The sequence below is a fragment of the Panthera leo genome, chromosome A3, assembly GCF_018350215.1.
Source record: "Panthera leo isolate Ple1 chromosome A3, P.leo_Ple1_pat1.1, whole genome shotgun sequence".
Lineage (NCBI taxonomy): Eukaryota > Metazoa > Chordata > Mammalia > Carnivora > Felidae > Panthera > Panthera leo.
This window is the reverse complement of record NC_056681.1, coordinates 44820319-44840446: the sequence shown is the minus strand read 5'-3', so window position 1 is coordinate 44840446 and position 20128 is coordinate 44820319. Positions and strand designations below refer to the sequence as shown.

Here is a 20128-nt window from a genome sequence, read left to right as displayed (position 1 = left end):
TTCAAGGGTAAAAGAAGGAAAGGAATAAAGGCACGGGTTGGAAAGAAGAGGAGAGAGACTAACTCTAAACTACCAGTTCCACATGCTTACTAGGAGCCAGCACTGGGCAGGGCACAGCCCACACCTTTTCTCGAGCAGCCTACACCCTGAATCACAAGTGGGGCGTTAGTGAGTAGATTAACAAAGATGTTGCCTTACTAAAAGGTGAAAGAAACTGGTGATTTTTAGATATGCCCTCTGTACATGTCAGATGTGGTATTGGATACATATACAATTATTACAATAGTAGATTATATAGAATTATCTGTAGATATTTTATGTTCTAATTAATTCTATAGAATTATCTATTACAATAGTAAATAATAATACAAAAACATCTTGCTGAATATCTATGCTGGAGTACTTAAGCTTTAAAATTCCTCAAGAAAATGACAAGATCCAAATTTGGTATGCTGCCTACACACTTTAAGACAATACGGAGCTTCTAGGTTGGTAAACGCATGGCAATTTGGGAACAGGGGCCCCGCTCCCTTCCCTCACACCTTGCCCTGTGCTTCTCTTCTATCTGACTGTTCCTGACTTACATCCTCTTATAATACACTGGTGACCTAGCAAGAAAAGAAGGAAGGAAGGAAGGAAGGAAGGAAGGAAGGAAGGAAGGAAGGAAGGAAAGAAAGAAAGAAAGAAAGAAAGAAACAAACAAACAAACAAACAAACAAGGCAAGAAAATACTTTTGGAAATACGCCTCTCTCAACTGCTGTTCCCCTCTACCCGCCCCCACAAAACTGTCTATTTATACACATATGTGTGTATAGTTACATACTCACATAGAAAATTGCGACCAGTAACTTTATGGCACCTGGGTGGCTTAGTCAGTTAAGCATCCAACTCTTGATTTTGGTTTGGGTCATGATCTCATGGTTCATGGGTTCCAGCTCTCTGTTGGGCTCTGCGCTGGCAGTGTGGAGCTGGCTTGGCATTCTCTCTCTCTGTCTCTCTGCTCCTCCCCCTCCTCACATCCTCCCCCCTCAAAATAAATAAACATTTGAAAAGATGTTGTAATTTGAAAATATAATTCGTTTTATTAAGTGAACCCATCCCCCAAACTAATTAGCAAATGGCAGAATAAAATGAGAGATTTTTAAATGGAATGAAGACAAAAGTTTAGCAATTATTAGACTACTTATGAGAACTTAAGCAACCAGTTTATGTAAATTTCTCATGACATAATTAAAAAACTGCCTACCTGTGAATACTTTTACATTTAAAGAATGTAATTTCCTAAAGGGCAGGAGGACCTATTTTCCTGCGCTGATTATAAGAGAAACTTCATAAATCAGGAAGGAGGATTGGAGAGGTGTGAGAGAATCAATTAAAAATGTTATTTTAGGGGCACCTGGGTGGCTCAGTCGGTTAGGCGTCCGACTTTGGCTCAGGTCATGATCTCACAGCTCGCAAGTTCGAGCCCCGTGTCGGGCTCTGTGCTGACAGCTCAGAGCCTGGGGCCTGCTTCGGATTCTGTGTCTCCCTCTCTCTCTGCCCCTAACCCACCAACATTCTGTCTCTGTCTCTCTCAAAAATAAATAAATATTTAAAAAAATTTTTTTAATGTTATTTAAAAAAAAAAAAGATTTCACTCACAGAATTCCTTCTCTTTAGAATGTGTTTGGCTTGTATTAGCATTCGTTTCATGACCAAAGGGGTTTTTTATAAAGAGAATTATAATGTTGACGATTTAGCTATGAATACAAAAAGTAAATAAAAATGGTTTTCTACGGGGAATTTTCTTTCTCTTGTCCTAAATTAGGGGATAATGTGTATCTGAATTTATTTTGCTCCTTGGTAATATTTTTTTTAGACAAGTGCTATCTGGAGCTCAGAATGCAAAGTAAATGCTCTATGTGGAAAGTAAAAATGGAATCACTTTCCATTGTTTGCATAACGTTCTGCCTCCTTCTCTGCTTTCCTTCATCACCAAACTTCTCTAGAGAGCAGTGGATATCCCCTTGCCTTCACTTCCTTACCTCTCATTTATTTGGTTTACTGCATTGTGATTTCCAAAACTCAACTCTGCCCTTCAAGGACAGACAAGACCAGATCCCAAAGCAAGGGGATGGAGGTAGGCACTGGTGACTAAGTGGCCACTGTCGGCACAGAGGAACCAAAGAGATGAGCTTGAGAGAAATGGCCCAGGTCCTCGGAAGACAGAGTTCAGAGCCATAAGGACAAGAGAAGAAGAGAAGCAAATGAGGATGGGGGAGGATTAAGGCTGGAGGCTTGGGTAAGGGCAGTGTTAAGGCAGGCAGCCACCTCCCTCTTACCCAAAGTTCATTCAACTGGTCTTTAATAGATGAAGAATTCTCCAAGTTTTTACAATTTTTTTCCTTAAATAAGTTTTGGTAGGTTGTGTTTTTGAAGGAATTGGCCCATTTTATCTAAGTTGATGAATTTACAGAGCTGTATTCCCTTATCCCTTTATGTCTGTAAGATCTGTAGTGATATCACCTCTTTCATTTCTGATAGTGGTAATTTTCTCTTTTTTCTTGGTCAGTTTGGCTAGAAGTTTATCAATTTTATTCAACTCATCTGTATCTTTTTACATTTCCAAATGCAATGGCCTCTTTTTGGACTCAAATTATTTGATTTCCCTACATCTTTTGCTACTATAAGAGTCTGACTTCTACAAGACTCCTCTCCCTCTCTTCTAGTTCTCTTCCTTATTCATGCTCATTTTCACCATTCAAAATTCTGCCATAGGCCTCTGCTTTTTCACTTTAAAATCTCTTCCTGGGGTGCCTGGGTGGATCACTTGGTTGAGTGGCAGACTCTTGGTTTTGGCTCAGGTCATGATCTCATGGTTCATGAGTCTGAGCCCCACATCGGGCTGACAGGGCAGAGCCTGCTTGGGATTTTCTGTCTCTCCCTCTCTCTTTGCCCCTTGTCTGCTCTCTTTCTGTCTGTCTCAAAATAAACATTTAAAAATAAAATAAAATAAAATCTCCACAACTAAACAATCTCCTTTATTTTCCTGACCTCCTCACTCATGAGAGGACCTATATTTCTACCTCCCAACTGTCCATCTAATGCTATTATTTCTACTTTTAGCTAGTGAATCCCCCCATACTTGAAAACCTGAGTGACCGTGAACTCATTCTCATCTTTCAACTTTCCCCCTCAAACATTTCTTTGCATCCATACACCTGCCCCAACCAGATCTCTTTGACTTGTCACTGCCTGAATTCCAGCTAGAATCATTTCTTGGCCATACTGTTCTGTTCCTCCCTTATAAGCCACTGAACACATGAAAGTCAGTTATCCTTCACACACAGCCCATATAGTGCTCCATGCTGGCTTCAGGGTAAAGGCTTCTCGTTGTGATTCTTCCTTGGCCATCCAGTGGCCTACTCTTGCTCTGTACACCTTGAACAGCAGCCACAACTGCCTACTGCCTGGTAATAGACACTCCAGGTGCCTTCCTGCCTCTACACCTTTGCCCAATCTGTCCCTCTGACCAAGCTCCGGCTCGTCCCTTCTGACCAGATTCAGAGGCTACCTTCTCTGTGAAGACTTTTTTGTTTTAAATTATTTTTTTAATTGAGGTATAATAACATATAGTAAAATGCCCAAGTATTAAGTTGGGTGAGTTTTGGCAATTGCAAAGCCACCAATCAATACACAGAGCACTACCATTACCCCAGAATTCCAGTCTCACTCTTTCCTCCACCAAAGGCAACCACTGATCTGCTCTGTCTCTACAGATGAGCCATTTGCACATCATATAAGTGGAGTCAACAGTATATGGTCTTTGTGTCTGTCTGCCTTCTTTTACTCAGCATGAACTGAGATTGACCCACCTTATTGCATCTATAAGTAGTTCATTTCATTTCACTGCTGATACTGCACCACAATTTGTAATGTAAACATTTACTCCTTGATGGATATTTAGATTGGGGGCAGGGGCAGAGAGGTTTTATATGAAGCTGTCTTCATCCTTCTCTGTCCTTTCCTCTTCCAAGCCACTTAATAATATCAGTAAGAATAATATTTCATTTCATTGGGCACTTACATGTGACTGGAAGTGCTAAGCACTTGATTCTCCTCAGGTCATCTGTTCATTGCAACAATCCCAGGCAGTAGACAATACCCTCACACCCACTGACAGGCAGGAAACTGAGGCCTGAAGAGGCCAAGTTCTCCTTTTCAGATAACCCATCTGGTGAGTGGTCTAATCAAGATCAGAATAGAGATCTATCAGGGCACATGGGTGGCTCAGTCAGCTGAGCGTCCGACTTTAGGTCAGGTCATGATCTCACAGTTCGTGAGTTCAAGCCCCATGTTGGGCTCTGTGCTGACAGCTCGGAGCCTGGAGTCTGCTTTCGATTCTGTGTCTCCCTCTCTCTCTGCCCCTCCCCTGCTCGTGCTCTGTCTCTCTCACTCTCTCAAAAATAAATAAACATTAAAAAAAATTTTTTTAAAAGATAGAGATCTGATGCCATTCTTAATATGCCATAATAGTATATGCCTGGTAAATAGTAGGCTCTCACCTTTTAAAAATTTAAATGTAATACTTTCTAAAGAAGTCCACAATTTATGGCAACAATTGACCCAACAAGATGCAATTTATTCCCCACTGATAAAACCAAGCAACCACCTTTGTGAAATGATTTCATATGCATTTTTATTTCAAAAAGAGACCCTTTTATTTTGCCCACAATTTTGTGAGTCAGAAATCTAGGAGGACTCAGTTGGTCAGTCCTTGCTTAGGGTCTCTCCTGTGGCTGCAGTCACATGTCAGCTGGGCTCCAGTTACTGGGGAAGGGGGGGGGGGGGGTCTTCCTGGCTGGGTGTCCACAATGGCTCATTCACAAGGCCAGCAGGCAATGCTGACTGTCAGTGGGAGCCTAGCTGGGGCTGTCGACCCCAGGGCCAACATATAGCCTCTCTGGCACACCAGTCTCCAAGGCCACATTGGAGGAGAGCTTGAAGGATAGAAGATGGTGTTGTAGCCATCTTTGGAAAATACTCTCTGCCACTGCCATCTCCTTAAGACTGCTAAACTTTGGGGCATGTCATGGAGCCCACTGAATGTTAAAGAATCCTCTTTCACTGACTGTTGGAAAATAGGTGGGGTCTATTGGGACAACTAAATAGGCGGATTCATTTTTATGTTTATTTGAAAATTATTTGACTCAGTGTGGGGCCAAGGATCGTGTGTTCTCAGAAACCCGTAAGTAGTAAATGCACAACTTTGCTGGCCACATAGTACCAAATGAGTCTCATCAGATATTCATGCCTGTAAATTATGTCATCAAGGGGAACTGTAAACATCTCCAAATGAAGTAATACTTATGGGTATTATAAAACAATTTAATCCAAGCTCTAATCACTTACAGTAAGAAATGGCATTTTAGCAACTCTGCATAAGGTAAGTGTCCGTGTAAAACTCAGGTAGGAAAAGGCACTGCTTCAGCCTTACCTGGCATTGCGAATGTGCAGCTGAGGGTAATGATTTTCTCTGCAACATATGTGCACGGCAAAGTCCTCATCATACATCAGACTCGGAATGTTCCCCACTTGTTCAAACACTGTTATGAGAGTCGAGCCTAAACCACAGAGATGAAGAAATGTGGCCTCACTTTACCAAGGAATAACTTTTAGGGCTTCAGAACAAACTGTGACTTCCATTCGAAATTGTATTTTAATTATTATAATCAAATAGTCACATTATACATTCAGGACCTAGAGACCATTCTTATTCCCATTCCAAAAAGCACCATTTTAAGCATGAATTTCCCATTCTGGAGACTGGGGACAGGAGGTAATTGAGCAGACCTTACCTAGGCTCATGTAGGATGGCACTACGAGAAATATGAAGTGTAGTTCTGGCACGGCCTTAAACACAGCCCTGGCAAGGGGAAGACAGGGTGGGACAGGTGTTAATAATAAAGTAATCCCATTAGCTGGCACCTGTTTGAGGCAAATGCCTTCACTAAACACATCAGATGTTCATAGATCCACATGGGCTTCTTTGCTCCTTGCCTGTAATGGCAAGAACATCTTCAGGGCAATGTCCTTTCCTTCTCTACTTTTCCTTATAATCCAAATGGCCTCTTTTCTGTCTGTTCCACAGAGGTAGAGAGAATAAAGAGTGCCATATTCATGTGGCACACCAGATTTCTGCTGACATTAACCTTTGACCTGGCATCTGGATGGTCTGGTGTGACATTACAAAGTGCCTTGAAAGCTGAGGCCACCACCCCCAAATGTCTGTGCAGGCTGTCAGAGACACATCGCCATCACCCAGTAGCCCAACTGATCATATTTCGATGCACCATATTATTCAGGATGCTTCTGCATTCTGTCAGGTTAATAAACATCTCTAAAGAGAAGACTGAAGAAAACTATTTTTAGAAAAATCCAAACCTGTGATGCTTTATTCTTCCCTTATTTCCCCCCCAATCCATTTTTTTAAATGACTGCACTATTTGCCTCAAATGATAGTAAAGATGTGTGTCAGAGGGAGTGTCGATTCAAAGAAATAAACTGTTTTCTTTCAGAAATGTCACTGTTATTCCACATTGATGCTTTAATACAGCCATGAATTACAAGATAATTAAGCACCTCAAAGAATTTCACGTCCTTTGGAAATATTTTTAAACTATGCACACAATCTCTTTTGTGTCATTTTGGCATTAACGTGTCTTGTCTATGGTGCTGCCTGCCAGCCCCCTGATGTCACCATCTGCAAGACCCCAGCCACTCACCGAATAATCTCTCTGCAGCAGCCAACAGAATATTCATCCACGGCCACAAAGAGGTGCATGAACAACGTGTTCAAAGGCTGCACAAGAAAAGAGCACATGATTAAAAGCTGAGTCACCATTCAGGCTATGTCAGAACAGGGTTGGGAAATGGGGGGGAGGATTTGGGGGCGGCCGCAAACTCAGAGCTGCCCCCTTTTGTGGGTGATATTTTATGTCTGAAGTGATGAGACACTCAGGCAGCATTCAAGCTTTCTCCCTGACTCCATTCCCTGCCTTCTGTCCTCCTAGCTTAGAATTATTCAAGGAAACAGGGACTGTAAATGAGTCCAATGCACCCAGCCCATCTTCCTGCCCTCACAAACGGGCTATGGGCAGGGAAGTGCCTGCAGGGGAGTGAAATCGATTATTAACTCAGTAGTCTTGTCCTCGGGGGTGTCTATGCCAAGTGAAAGACAATCACCCTTTCCCCAGGGCTCTTGAGTCAGCAGCTGCTGCTCTATTCAAGTGACACAAGAGAAAGATTCTCTTATGAATTTGAAGGATGGAAGGCAGATGCCACGTTATGAATCCAATGACTTGTTTTGTTCAACATTCCCAGAGTCAGAATCAAATATTACTCTTGGGATCCAGAAAACCTGAGAGCTAGAAACTCAAAGTAGCAAGATTCGAAGATGACTGTCAGGCTAAATCTTTCAAGTTTTTAAAGAACTTTGTCCCCTAAATTCTGAAGACATTTTAAGTAGCCTCAATAATGAGCAGCTGTTCCATACAGCCACACATTGGTCCGCTCAACTCAGTACCCCTGTGTTTATGGGAAAATCTTCAAATTCTAGAGATACTACAAATGTGAGGCTACTTAACTGGTGAGGGTGGTGTTGCACCTAGATCAGGATGACAGGAATGCTTGAAAGTGCCTCCTGTTTTCTGAGCAATTTTATAGACAGCCTTGGGTTACCACCTGCACATCCGTGCCTTGGTCTCCCTCCTGTTGGATAGCGCATGCCTTAGAAATACTCAGAAGGAGGGCCACCTGGGTGGCTCAGTTGGTTAAGCATCTGACTCTTGATTTTGGCTCAGGTCATGACCTCACAGTTCATGAGTTTGAGCCCTGAGTCAGGCAAGTAAGGCTCTGTGCCGACAGCATAGAACCTGCCTGCATGGGATTCTCTGTCTCCCTCTCTTTCTGCCCCTCCCTTACTCATGTGTGTGCTCTCTCTCAAAATAAATGAACGAATAAATAAAATAGAAATACTTGGAAGGAATATCAAACATAAAATGGGAAGAGAAGAATCATGAGTTTGGTTCAGGAGTTGAAAACTCCCAAAAGGCCAATAACACAAACCCTACAGTCCAGATGGGAACAGCCACAACACCACTGTATGCATTTTCCATGTGTTATCAGCTAATCCCACAACACCTTACTTAACATCTGCTTTACATGCTGAATAGGACCAGCCTTAGGAGTACATGGCTTATTACTTGGCTGATTTATCTTCCAAATTCTCTCTTCCACCAAGAATATTACAATTCAAGATTTATTTTTTAGATTTAAGATAAAAATCATTAGTTACTTCTGTTGCAAATACCCCTGGGATTAGTAATACATTAGGCCTTAAGGCTCTATATCTATGCTGTCCAATAACAAAATAACTTGAGCCACAAATACAGGTCACATATGTAATTTCCCAGTAGACATATAGAAAAAGAATAAACATGTAAGATTAATTTTCAATATATTTTATTTAACCTAACAGACTCAAATTATCATTTTAACAAGTTATCAATATAAACATTGTTAATGAAGTGTTTTACACTCTTTTTTTCCTCCTAAATACTTAAAATTCAGTGTATGTTTTACACTTCTAGCACATCTCAATCACACTAGCACATTTCAGGTGCTCAACAGCTACACATGGCTGACGGCCACCATACTGGATAGCTAAGCTCTATACTGTTGTAGGAATTTGAAAGTAGTTTTTAAAAAAAAAATTTTAATGTTTGTTTATTATTAAGAGACAGAGAGAGAGAGACACAGAGCACGAGCAGGGGAGGGGTAGAGAGAGAGGGAGACACAGAACCCGAAGTAGGCTCCAGGCTCTGAGCTGTCAGCACAGAGCCTGACGCAGGGCTCGAACTCACAAACTGCGAGATCATGATCTAAGCTGAAGTTGGTCACCCAACCAACTGAGCCACTCAGGCACCCCGGAATTTAAAAGTAGTTGAAAGAGAAACTATCTTAAGAGAACAAAGGGACAAAAGAGGAAATATTTATGAATAATGGTATTAATTTATAATAATTTTCAAAATGGTAAAATCATGATTCTAATGCAAACATACAATGAGCACATGTCTGAGATTTATTCAACCCATCATTTAATGAGGCAACCAGTAAGATGATAAAAACAATTCGTTGCACTTGAGGAGCTGGCTACTTTAGGTATTTTAATGAGGGAATGTTAGAATAAGGTTGCTAGGCTAGATATAAAATGGTTAATGTCTTATGAAGCCATAAACCATAGCCTTTGAGGTTATCTCTTCCACCAAACAGAAATCATTTACACCTCAAATGGACAAAAATCTACAAAGCTAATCACTGTTCCTATAGAACTGTACAATGTACAATAGCTCAGTTAACAGAAAGTCAAAGATACAAGCCTTGGATTGAAAGCATCATTTGGCTTATTTACAAGTTTGAGATAATTTTTGTGAATATGATAACTGGGTGTTTGGGGTGGTGAGGAACAGGAGGAGTAGAGGACAAGGGGGAGACATCATGTAGCTGAATAAATGCTGGATAATGTGTTGGGGTGCACATGGGGGATGTACTGTGCATGCACACAGGTGTATATGGTGGGAAAACTCACTCATTCACACAACTGGCATTCCCTAGGGCTCTGGGGCCACATTCTTGAATTCCACTAACAGGCAAACATGCTACCCACAGTCGTGGCCTCTGGCTCTCCGCAGAACTGGGGCCACATGCTGGCTTGGCTCTGGCGGGCTGAGGGCAGGGAAAGCTCAGACTTGGCACCAGCTACCAAGTCGGGTTGCCAACAAGTTGTAACGTGCCCACAGCTAGAAGACATCGAATGAGCTAGAGTCCAGAATGACACCTTAAAAGTTACAGAATGCAACAGGAACCTGAAGCTCTACTATCACCATTACACGGTGTAAAAAGTGTAAAGGCAGGTACCCTCCCAGCATTCCAAAGACTTCACACACTGAACCGAAGTGGCCATTGATATAGATGGATGGATAAAGAAGATGTGGTACATATATATGGTGGAATATTACTCACCCATAAAAAACGAGATCTTGCCATTTGTGACAACACAGATGGACCTAGGAGGTATTATGCTAGGTCAAATAAGTCAGACAGAGAAAGATAAATAGCAAATGATTTCACTTATATGTGGAATATAAAAAACAAATGGACAAACAAACAAAACAGAAACAGACGACAAATTGGTAGTTACCAAAGGGGAAGGCGGTAGGGGATGGACAAAATGGGTGAGGGGGAGTGTGAGGTATAAACTTTCAGTTATGGAATGAACAAGTCATAAGGATGAAAGGTACAGCATAGGGAATACAGTCAATGGTACTGTTAATAGAGTTGCATGGCGACAGGTGGTAGCTACACTTGGGGTGAGCACAGCACAACATATAGACTTGTCCAATCTCTATGCTGTACACTTAAAAGTAATGTAACACCGGGTATCAACTATACTTCAATAAAAAGACAATTAAAAAAACAAAGAATTTGGACACTGATGTTGGGAGCAGTGTGGAGAACTGAGAGGTACATATCTAACGCTCCCACTGATTCCTTGCTCCCTCCTAGTCCTCCCAGCACAGCATGACCTCGGCCTTGCTACCAGCTGACTGATCTGACTATTACCTCCCTTTTCCTATCCCCTCTTGGGATGCTCTTGGACTCATCTTTCCTCCCTGCCAGCTAACTTCATTTCTGTCATAATGTCACATACCTTTTGTTGTGAGTTTTCAACTACTTAGTCTCAAAACTGGAAAGACATATATGCAAACATAGAACTTCCCTTCAAAATTAAGGCTGTTCTAATAAGCATTGTGTGTAACTGCTTACCGTGCATGGGATTTCAGGGTCGAGCTCCCGGAACACGGATACCCAGTTGTCCTGACTGGAGACATTCCAGTTGGGATAGTCCACAAAGGTAGCCTGGGCCATTATCTCCTCCTTGTCATTGCAGAGGGTAACAGCAAGGTTTGCCTTTTCCCTGTAGAAATGATTAAAAGTGCACACATGACTAAGATTACCAAAAGGGAGACAAAGAGGTGTCATTTTTCCCCCTTCTTTGGCTACTGAAGCCTAGCAACCACTACATAAGGTATGAAACCTCTGGAAGAGGTAGGTACAACATGGCAGCAACTTTGAGAACAGATCTTTCAGGACATCTGTGCTACTAACTACATTTTTATTGAAAACTACATTTCATTATAAAGGTGTTATACTTACATGAAGTGTCCAATACCCTTCCCTTTGAGATTGGGGAAACTGACTGCAGTTTTCCTTATCCTCCATGTTGCCAATTCCACTGTGTTGGCCTAAACATATACAGTTAGAGTGGCCCACTGTCCATGATTGCCTGCGGCTGAGAAGGTCCCCAAACATGGGACCATTAGGGCTACAAATCCTGAGCAAACTGGGATGAGTTGGTCACCTGTGCAAAACAGTGAGGCTGAGAGTTCAGCCCCACCTCTGTCAGCCATCTAAGCCAATTTTTCCAAACCCTAAGCCCATGCCCCTGGGCCAATGGATTCTTATGGGATATGAAAATCTATCACCTGACCCAGCTGTAGAAATGGAGACCCTGAGGGGTCTGGTTTAAGCTAAGGCCACAGAGGAAGTTTAATAAACACAAGGAAGGGGAAGCGAGGGTCTTCCAACTCTTATTCTGGTGGCTATCCCAAAGGGACATCTTGAGATCAGGTCCTTCCCAACTGCTACCCTGTCATGTGGCCCGGCATGACAGAAAGAGTGCTGACTTAGAGACAGCATATGATTTACTACACAGAGAACCAATTGTATACAAATTGAGATGCAGTTTTCACTTTTTCAACTGAGTGAAATCTACTGGTATCTTAAGTTGGAGGAAAAAGATGTAAAATGTTCCTTCAAAACTAAGAAGACAGCATGTAATTGAAGGAAGAGGAGAAAAGATAATGGACAGAGTAGAAAGTGCTATATGGTTTCCAGTTATATTTTCATCATAAAAGCAATGAATTGTGACTACAATCAAAACCAGTAAGTACTCACAAGAAGAGAAAAACAATTGGAAAAATCATCCTTAATACCACCTCCTGTAGATGACCAAACAGTGTCAGTATTTTGGTTTCTATCTCAGCAGACTTCTCTCTTTTTTGAGAGTAATTATCAAATGAAATGTATTTTGTGTGTTTTTAAAAATGGAGGCACACAACCCATACTGTTTGTAGTCTGCTTTTCTCCCCCACTTGACAGCATATCATTTTACTAGATCCAATCACCAAACTGCAGTCTCTCACATTTGTGCACTTCCTATACTTATTTTCTTCAAATCAGTTCACTTTGGCTTAAATAAGACTATTTCAATAGGAAATGTACAACAAAATCACAAATGGAAAACCAGTATCCCTTGCCATAAATAAAACTATAAAAATATACAACATTTAGAACAAAAATTGTTCTTGCGTGTATCGAGACAAATTGCCTTCGGCACTATCAGAGGCATAGGCATCTTTGGGAAACACTGTGCTGGAGATGTCAATCTCAGCACTTACAGCCACTGTCCTCTCTCATAGGAAGCCCACTCTTCAGCCATGGGGGACTCTCTCAGGGTGCACCTGCCCCAAAGACCCCACCGTAGCCCTGGCTATCATGCAGAGAAGACAGTAGACTGCCCTCAGGTCCCAAGAATATACTATCCATACAGGGGGTTCATTAGCAAAAGGATGCAGCCTCCCAACCTCTCCATTCTGATTCGCTGAAGCCCTACCCTTCTTCCCACTCCTGCAGTGGCTCCCTCCAGCTCCTGGTCCTCAGGGTTCCTCTGCCGGAGGCTCCCAGAGCCATGACCTACTACTCCACAGTGATAGTCCTCACTCTAATCCAGATAAGAAAATGCCCAGGGAATGGGACCTGACAATGATGATGAAGGAGGAAGTGGGCAAGAGCTGGGACAAGGCAGCTGCCATCCCCTCAGGCAACAAGGGAAATGTGTTCTTGGAATCCCAATTTGAACTTGAAACACATTTATCCATGGGAACCTAGGGTGGTGGTTGGGCTCCATAGTACAATTAGCATAGTACTATACCACACAGACATTGTAGATTAAATAGACTTTTGTGGGTCTGCCTGGGAAGCCAGCCATGAATAACTTCGTTTCAATGGGAAAATGCACTTCAATTTCCAAATGGCCAAGTGCAAGAAAGTAACTTTTGTAGCATTATCCTTTTGTATACATAATTTCCAGTTCTTATTACCTCTTAACATTAGTCCTCTATGGGACAGACAAAATTATTGTGAGAGCAAACAGAGATGAGGAAAAAGGTAGAGGGAGGCTTGTTTTTAAAAGTTGGATTTAGAATTATTCTTTGAAATATGCCAAATTAAAAAAATACACCCACACACGTATATATTTCACACAAAATACATTAAAGCTCAAGGATATTATCCAGCAAGTGAAATCAGAGTTTTTTTTTCATTAATGTCTCATTTGTTCACTTGTTTAGAGAATTGTCCAAGTTCAGCCAAAATTCATTTTATTTAACTACACTTGATGGAAATCTTGGTGAAACTGTATCCCCATTTTCCACTTTATTAAACATCACATGTGTTCCCCAAGCCTATCGTGGTTTCTGCCACCCGCCCGCCCCCACGCCCCCCTGTCCTGTGACATGTGCACTTGATGTGGACAATTCTTTTGGCCCTTTTCCCCACTCATCTGCTATGCCGAATCTTCTCATTTTCTCCCCTAACACTTAGCAGGGTTTTTAGGTGAGGTCAGTTGTATTCATTCCTGTATCTGTGACTGAGCTGGCAGCTAATATAACAAAATTCAATAAACTAGAAAAGAAACCACCTGCTCTAAGCCTTGAGGTTGGCCTGGCAAAAGGTGATGGGCCTTACCTAACATGAAAAATGAAAGACTGCATGGTCTGGATAGCAGCTATTTGGCGAGCTCCAGGACACCGATGAAAATGTAAATTTACCTTTTTTTTTTTTAATTTTTTTAACGTTTATTTATTTTTGAGACAGAGAGAGAGCATGAACAGGGGAGGGTCAGAGAGAGAGGGAGACACAGAATCCGAAACAGGCTCCAGGCTCTGAGCAGTCAGCACAGAGCCCAACGCGGGGCTTGAACCCACGGACTGTGAGATCATGACCTGAGCCGAAGTCAGCCGCCCAACCGACTGAGCCACCCAGGCGCCCCTCTTTTTTTTTTTTTTTTTAAGTAGGCTTCACACCCAGTGTGGAGCACAATGCGGGGCTTGAACTCACATCCCTGAGATCAAGACCTGAGCTGAGATCGAGACAGATGCTTAACCGACTGAGCCACCCAGGCACCCTTAATGTAAATTTACTTTTACTTCTAAAGATATGCTGGCTTCTGAGGTAAGTCACAACCTTTTTAGTTATTAGGATACGATTTTAACCTTAAAAAAAAAAAAATCTTTCACTACTCCATCCCACATGGTGTAAGTTATGCTTTTCTTATCTGCCAATTCAGAAAAGATACAAACACATTAGACATGTAAATTTGAGGTACTCTGACAGCTACTCCAAGACCTTATACTCTAAGCAGGGGTACAAAGCTCTTTGAAAACAACTGGCTATCAAAAACTTTCAGGTAATTAGTATGTGTTTGTGTGTAGGATTTGAGAAAACAGACTTGTGGAAGGTTCTTGAAAAAAAAAAATCTGTAGAAAGGCCTCAATTGTAATCCCACCCACATCCCATATGCCATGTTCTGAATACCCCATAAAAGGATGGGCCCTTGGCAATTGATCACATGGGTCACTGGTGGTCACGTGGACAGCCAAATTACATCCGCTCCTGCTCAGGCCAACTGTAACACACTTCACCCCAGGAGGGGCAAGTCAGACGTGCACACCTGCTACCAAGCTGGGGGATTATAATTTATTCACATGCAGAAGTTTATTCATGTGGTAAAGATTCAAGACTCATTAAGGCATACAGTGGCCCCTAGCACTTGTTTTTCCATCTCAGAGGCAATTACACCTCCTTTTGTACCATGTTCTAATGCTTGTTGCTTTCTTTTAATGTGTATATGGAAGAGAATTGCATTGTACTCATAAAGCAATGCCTCATCCTGTTCTATGGTTGCCGAGTTGCTGAGAAAGGAAGGGCAGGAGAATAATAGAAAAGCTTGCCTCTATCTGACCCTGGTCCCTGCTCTCTTACAGGCAGAGCCAGAGGGAAGGGGATACAGCAGCTATGAGCACCTCCTAGGAGCTAGGCACTGCACTGTATTTAATAACTTTTTTTCACTCTCCCACTCACCCTATAAATGAAGTACAACTGTCCATTTCACAGATGAGGTTATTAACTGATTGTGCAAAACCTCCAGGCTTAGGGAGGTTTTGCACAATCACATGCCTAGTAGTGGATTTATTCATTAATGCAAAAAACACTCACTGAATACATACCAAGTGCCAAGCTTTTTCTGACTCCATGTATACAGCAGAGAACAGGCCAAGATCCCTGCCCTCATGGAGCTGATGTTCTAATGGATGGAGGCAGGCCAATTAAAAAAAAAAAAACCCACTAAACTAAGATGCACAGAATGTCAGGTGGGGACAAGTGCTGTGAAGAAAAATAGGGGAAAGAGGATGAACCGTGCAAGTATGTCAAGTGCAACGGGGACTACTCCATAACTGTAGGGTGAGGCACAGATGTACCTGGGGTGCTCCAGGAAAAATAAAGGAATTCAGTGGAGCTCAAGGGAGGTGAGGTCAGAAAGGAAAAGGGTGGGTTCCACACCACATCCTGGCAGGGACGTGGCAGACCAGTGGAGGGTTTTGAGCAGAAGCACGACAGGAACCAGTTGATGTGAATGGTGCCGCTCTGGCTATTATGTTGAGAATAATTTGCTGGGGCAGGAGGGGGAATGGGTGAGGGCTGATGCCAAGGCGGAAGCAGAAACCAGAAAGGGGCAATAGTAACACTCAAGTGCACCAGGCTTGGATCGGACCTTGGCAAGAGAAGCGAGGTAGAAAGAAGAGCCCAGCTTCTGGATATATTCTGTAGGTGGAGCAGACAGCTTTACTGGTGTGGGATGTAGGAGCAAGTATGAAGGTGACACCAAGGTTTTGGTCCAAGAAAGTGAAAGGCTGGAGTTGCTAGAGTTACCGAGATGGGGAAAACATGGGGTAGTTTGGAGGCAGGTGATGATCAAACTAACGGTGAAGTACCTACTAGGTATCCAAGGGGTGACATCCACCAAGAAGCTGGATACATGAATTTGGAATCTAGAAGATTCTCTCAACAATGTTAGCTGCTTTCCACATTTAAGTCATAAATTCACCCAGAATTGCTTTTTTCCTTTTTTTGTATGACATGAGATTCGTATTTACATTTATTCTCTTTTCCATATGGGTAACAAATTGTCCCAGCACCATTAATTGAATGGCACATTCTTTCCCCACTGGTTTGGTCATCCAGTTTTCATGTATGCATGGGTCTGCCTCTGGGAGCTCTGAGTCCTTGGCCATTACCACACTGTCCCGATTACTATGCCTACCATGAGTCTTTAGTTGGGCTAATCTCCTCACCTTATTTTTCTTCTTTCAAATGGCTCCGGCCCTTTGCTCTCTCATATAAATTCACACACTTTGTCAACTTTAACAAACAATCCTAGTAGGATTTTGACTGGAGAAGAATTGACTTCTTTACAGTATTGAATATTCCTATCCAAAAACATGGTATACCTCTTCATTTACTTAGGTCTTCTTTGATGTCTTTCAATAAAGTTTGATAATTTACCCCATAACATGCTTGGATGTGTGCTTCCTGGGAGGGAGGGGGAGAACCTCTGAATACTACCCTCCTTCTGAATAATACCTTAAGAGTACTTTCATTCTAATCACGCACCAACCAATTCATCTATTTTTGTTGTGTATTTTACCTAACTTATTTATATCATATAACTATTTATATTTAATATCTATATTAGATTAGTCATTATTGTTATTGCTTTATACAAGTTAGAGTTTCTTCTTAGATTTACCAACATATTTACACATATATTTGTTTACTTTCCTTCTTATATCTTGGCCTTCCAGCTAAGAAATTATTCCTTTTGCCTAGAGTATATTCTGAGGAATTTCCTTTATACAGATTTCACTGGTAAACTAACTCAGTATTTTGCTTGTCTGAAAATGCATTCATTTTCTCCTACGTATTGCAAAATTGTTTCACTAGGTACACAATTTACTTTGATGCTATTTTCTTCCAATACTGAAGACATTCTACTATCTTCTGGCTACCGTGCTTGCTAGTAAGAAATCACCATTAGCCTAATCTTCAATTGTTTACAGGCAATTTATCTTCTCTCCCTGATAACTTTTCAGATCTTCTCTTCAGATTTGATGTGTTGCTGTTTCATTATGATGAGCTGAGGAATTCTCTGTGTATTTATCTTGTTCGGGATCCAGTTTTCTGGATCTAAGAATTGGTGCTTTTCAACAATTTTGGAAAGTTACAGCTGTCAGCCATTATCTCTTCAAATATTGGCCTTTTCCACTGCCCATCATGTCCTTCTAGACATCTGAATAGATCCAACTGTTAACTGTTCCATTCTTACTTTTTTGTCTGTCTCTTTGCACTGAATCTGGATGTTTTATTGGTATTTGCCCCCCTTCCCCGCCCCATTTGCTACTTCTGTCTTCACCTGTGTCTTTTACAATGTTTAAGTCATCCAATGAGCTTTTAATTTTAACTATACTATTCTAGATGGTTTGACTTTTTTTTCAAATCTCATTATTCACTTTTTTGGTCTTTTTAAATGTATCTTTTCACTTTAGATGTAGTAAACATAGTTATTTTATATTCATTGACTGAACTCACATCTGAAGTCTTTGAGAGTCTGATTCTGCTGTATATTGTTGATTCTCACTAACGGTGCCTGTTACCTCGTATATTTGTGATTTTTGACTGCGAGCGTGTATCACTTACAACTCCATCTATGAGCATTATTTAAAGTCTGAGTTGAAGCTCCATCCTTCAGACGTGATTTTCATTATTTCAACCAGTTTCCTGGACACACTACTAATCTGTGACCACTTTTAATCTAATTCACCACTTTATTCCCTTTATTCAGTCTATCGGTAAATGAACATAGTCTTTGTCTGAAAATGGACTCATTATTTAGGAAGTTTTGAAGCTTTTCAAGCCACACAGATAATTAGCATGGAACTCAAATCAACACATGCTTACAAATTCTTGAAGGATTTGTCCCCCTTCATTCCATGCTGAAGTTGAAAAGGCTAGTTTCCTAACTTTCGCACTTCAGGAGTGAGTTGATGTCTCATTCATCCTTACAATGAACAACCCAATTTTATACAAAAGGATCTAATACTTCCCTCCTTAGGTAGAGGGAGTATTTATCTTACATTCTTTGCAAAGCTGTCAAAACAGAAGCAGGAGATTTCTAGAATGTAGCAAAAATCCTCAAGGAGAGGGTGGCATTGATTCCTGCTATTTTCCTACAGTTTCTGATTTCATTTTGATAATGTTCTCTGCACAGTCCTTAACTTTTGGGTTGGCATGTGTGGGGTGTATCGACATGTTGTTTCCCTCCAGAGGACATTGTTAAGGTTTTCAATCCACCAAAGTGCCAAAAAATGGAATAATTTCATTGATATATAGATATTTTTTAAAGCATTTTATACATGTTGCCCTAATGCTCTACCACAAAACTGTGTCAATTTACATTACATTCATCAGTGTGATCACCAGAAACTACAAATTTTAATGTCTTAGGCTGGCCTTTGTTTAAACATTTCAGTTGTATTTAATATGAAGCTTTATAAAATTCAAAATACTTGAGCTTTTTTTCATCTTTTTCAATAAAAATAATAAGGAATAGATTATAGGATATTTATATTCTGGTGTTTCCTCCCCACCCACCCCCCCAAAAAAAACAGAAAAAAAATCTATGTGTATTTTGAAGTTTAAAGGAACACTTAATAACAATGGTTAAGAGCAAATATGGGCTTTGTTACTAACTGCTTGACCTTCGGCCGGCCTCCATTTTCTGATCTGTAAAATGGGCAGGATAGTGTCTACCTCAGCGTTGCAAGTAAGACAATATTGGCAAAACACAGAACCTGACAGAAAATAAATTCTCAAAACTGGCAGCTGATATTATTAACTTACCCCAAGATTCTACTAGTGGGACAGGCAGTTGAGATTTGAACCCAAGTTTGCCTGAATCCAAAGCCCACGAGAAACCCTTTCATTTTGCAGGCTGTTATGGAACTTAGAGGTTGGTTGTTCCTGGAGATCTTCTGCTCCACAGGAATAGATTTTCTTGCTGCTCACTTCCTGATCATAAGCCCCATAAAGACAAAGGAGTTGGGTCCCTTCTAGTGTGTGATAAAATTGATAAATATTCCTAGGTTACTTAGCTACATACTTACAGAAGATAGATGATATTTAGCCTCCCAAACAGCTTCTGGGTAAATTTTCTAATGAGGTTTTTGATACAATAAATATCCTGTGATTCTGTTCTTCGGCAATGAACCACTTCTACCTTTCCTCTCGGTGAAGTGAGTACTGACATTTTTTATCCTGTCCCAAAAAAACAGAAAACAGTCCACTGTTAATCTGAGATGACAAGCCCATCCAGTTACAGTACTTACAAAACTAGATGTGAATTCAATTTCCGTATGGTCAGAATGAACATGGTATTTCAGTACTGATGGGACAGTTTCCCCTGGGGGTTGGATATGACGAACGACTGCCATTGCAAACCAGCCAATGTGTGTCTCTCCAGGAGAATGATGTTTCTGAGAATTGGCCCATCTAGAAATGTCTGCAACTGTACTCTTTGTTTCCAACAAAGCTGCTTTAAAATATTCTAACAATAGGATTGAAAAACATTGAAAGGAGTTATTACTGATTCAGAATCCTCTTTATTTAATTGGCCACCATGGCATGTGGTCAAGAGTTACAGGGGAAATACTGACAGCTTCTGCCCATGTTCCAAATAGAGTTCCCCAAACTGTAGCCCTGAAAAGCAACAGTCCTGAGAGATATTTTGAGACAAAAAAAGTTCTTTGGTCAATTAAGTGTAGGAAATGCTGTTTATGATGGCCTTCCTGA

General features: G+C 41.2%; 1 protein-coding gene across 9 annotated transcripts in view; it reads right to left on the bottom strand.

The window, feature by feature from the left end:
- CFAP61 (cilia and flagella associated protein 61) overlaps window positions 1–20128 on the bottom strand; it is a 280149-nt gene that overhangs the window by 252632 nt on the left and 7389 nt on the right. For all 9 annotated transcript variants that reach the window (XR_006200589.1, XR_006200588.1, XM_042931740.1 and 6 more), the window contains 5 exons: window positions 19444–19594; window positions 10868–11018; window positions 6766–6842; window positions 5839–5906; window positions 5478–5604 (listed from right to left, as the gene is read on the bottom strand). Coding sequence is in view for 7 of the 9 variants with exons in the window: in XM_042931740.1 (XP_042787674.1) it covers window positions 5478–5604; window positions 5839–5906; window positions 6766–6842; window positions 10868–11018; window positions 19444–19586 (566 nt within the window). In the remaining 2 variants the exon portion in view is untranslated. The remainder of the gene's footprint in view (window positions 1–5477; window positions 5605–5838; window positions 5907–6765; window positions 6843–10867; window positions 11019–19443; window positions 19595–20128) is intronic.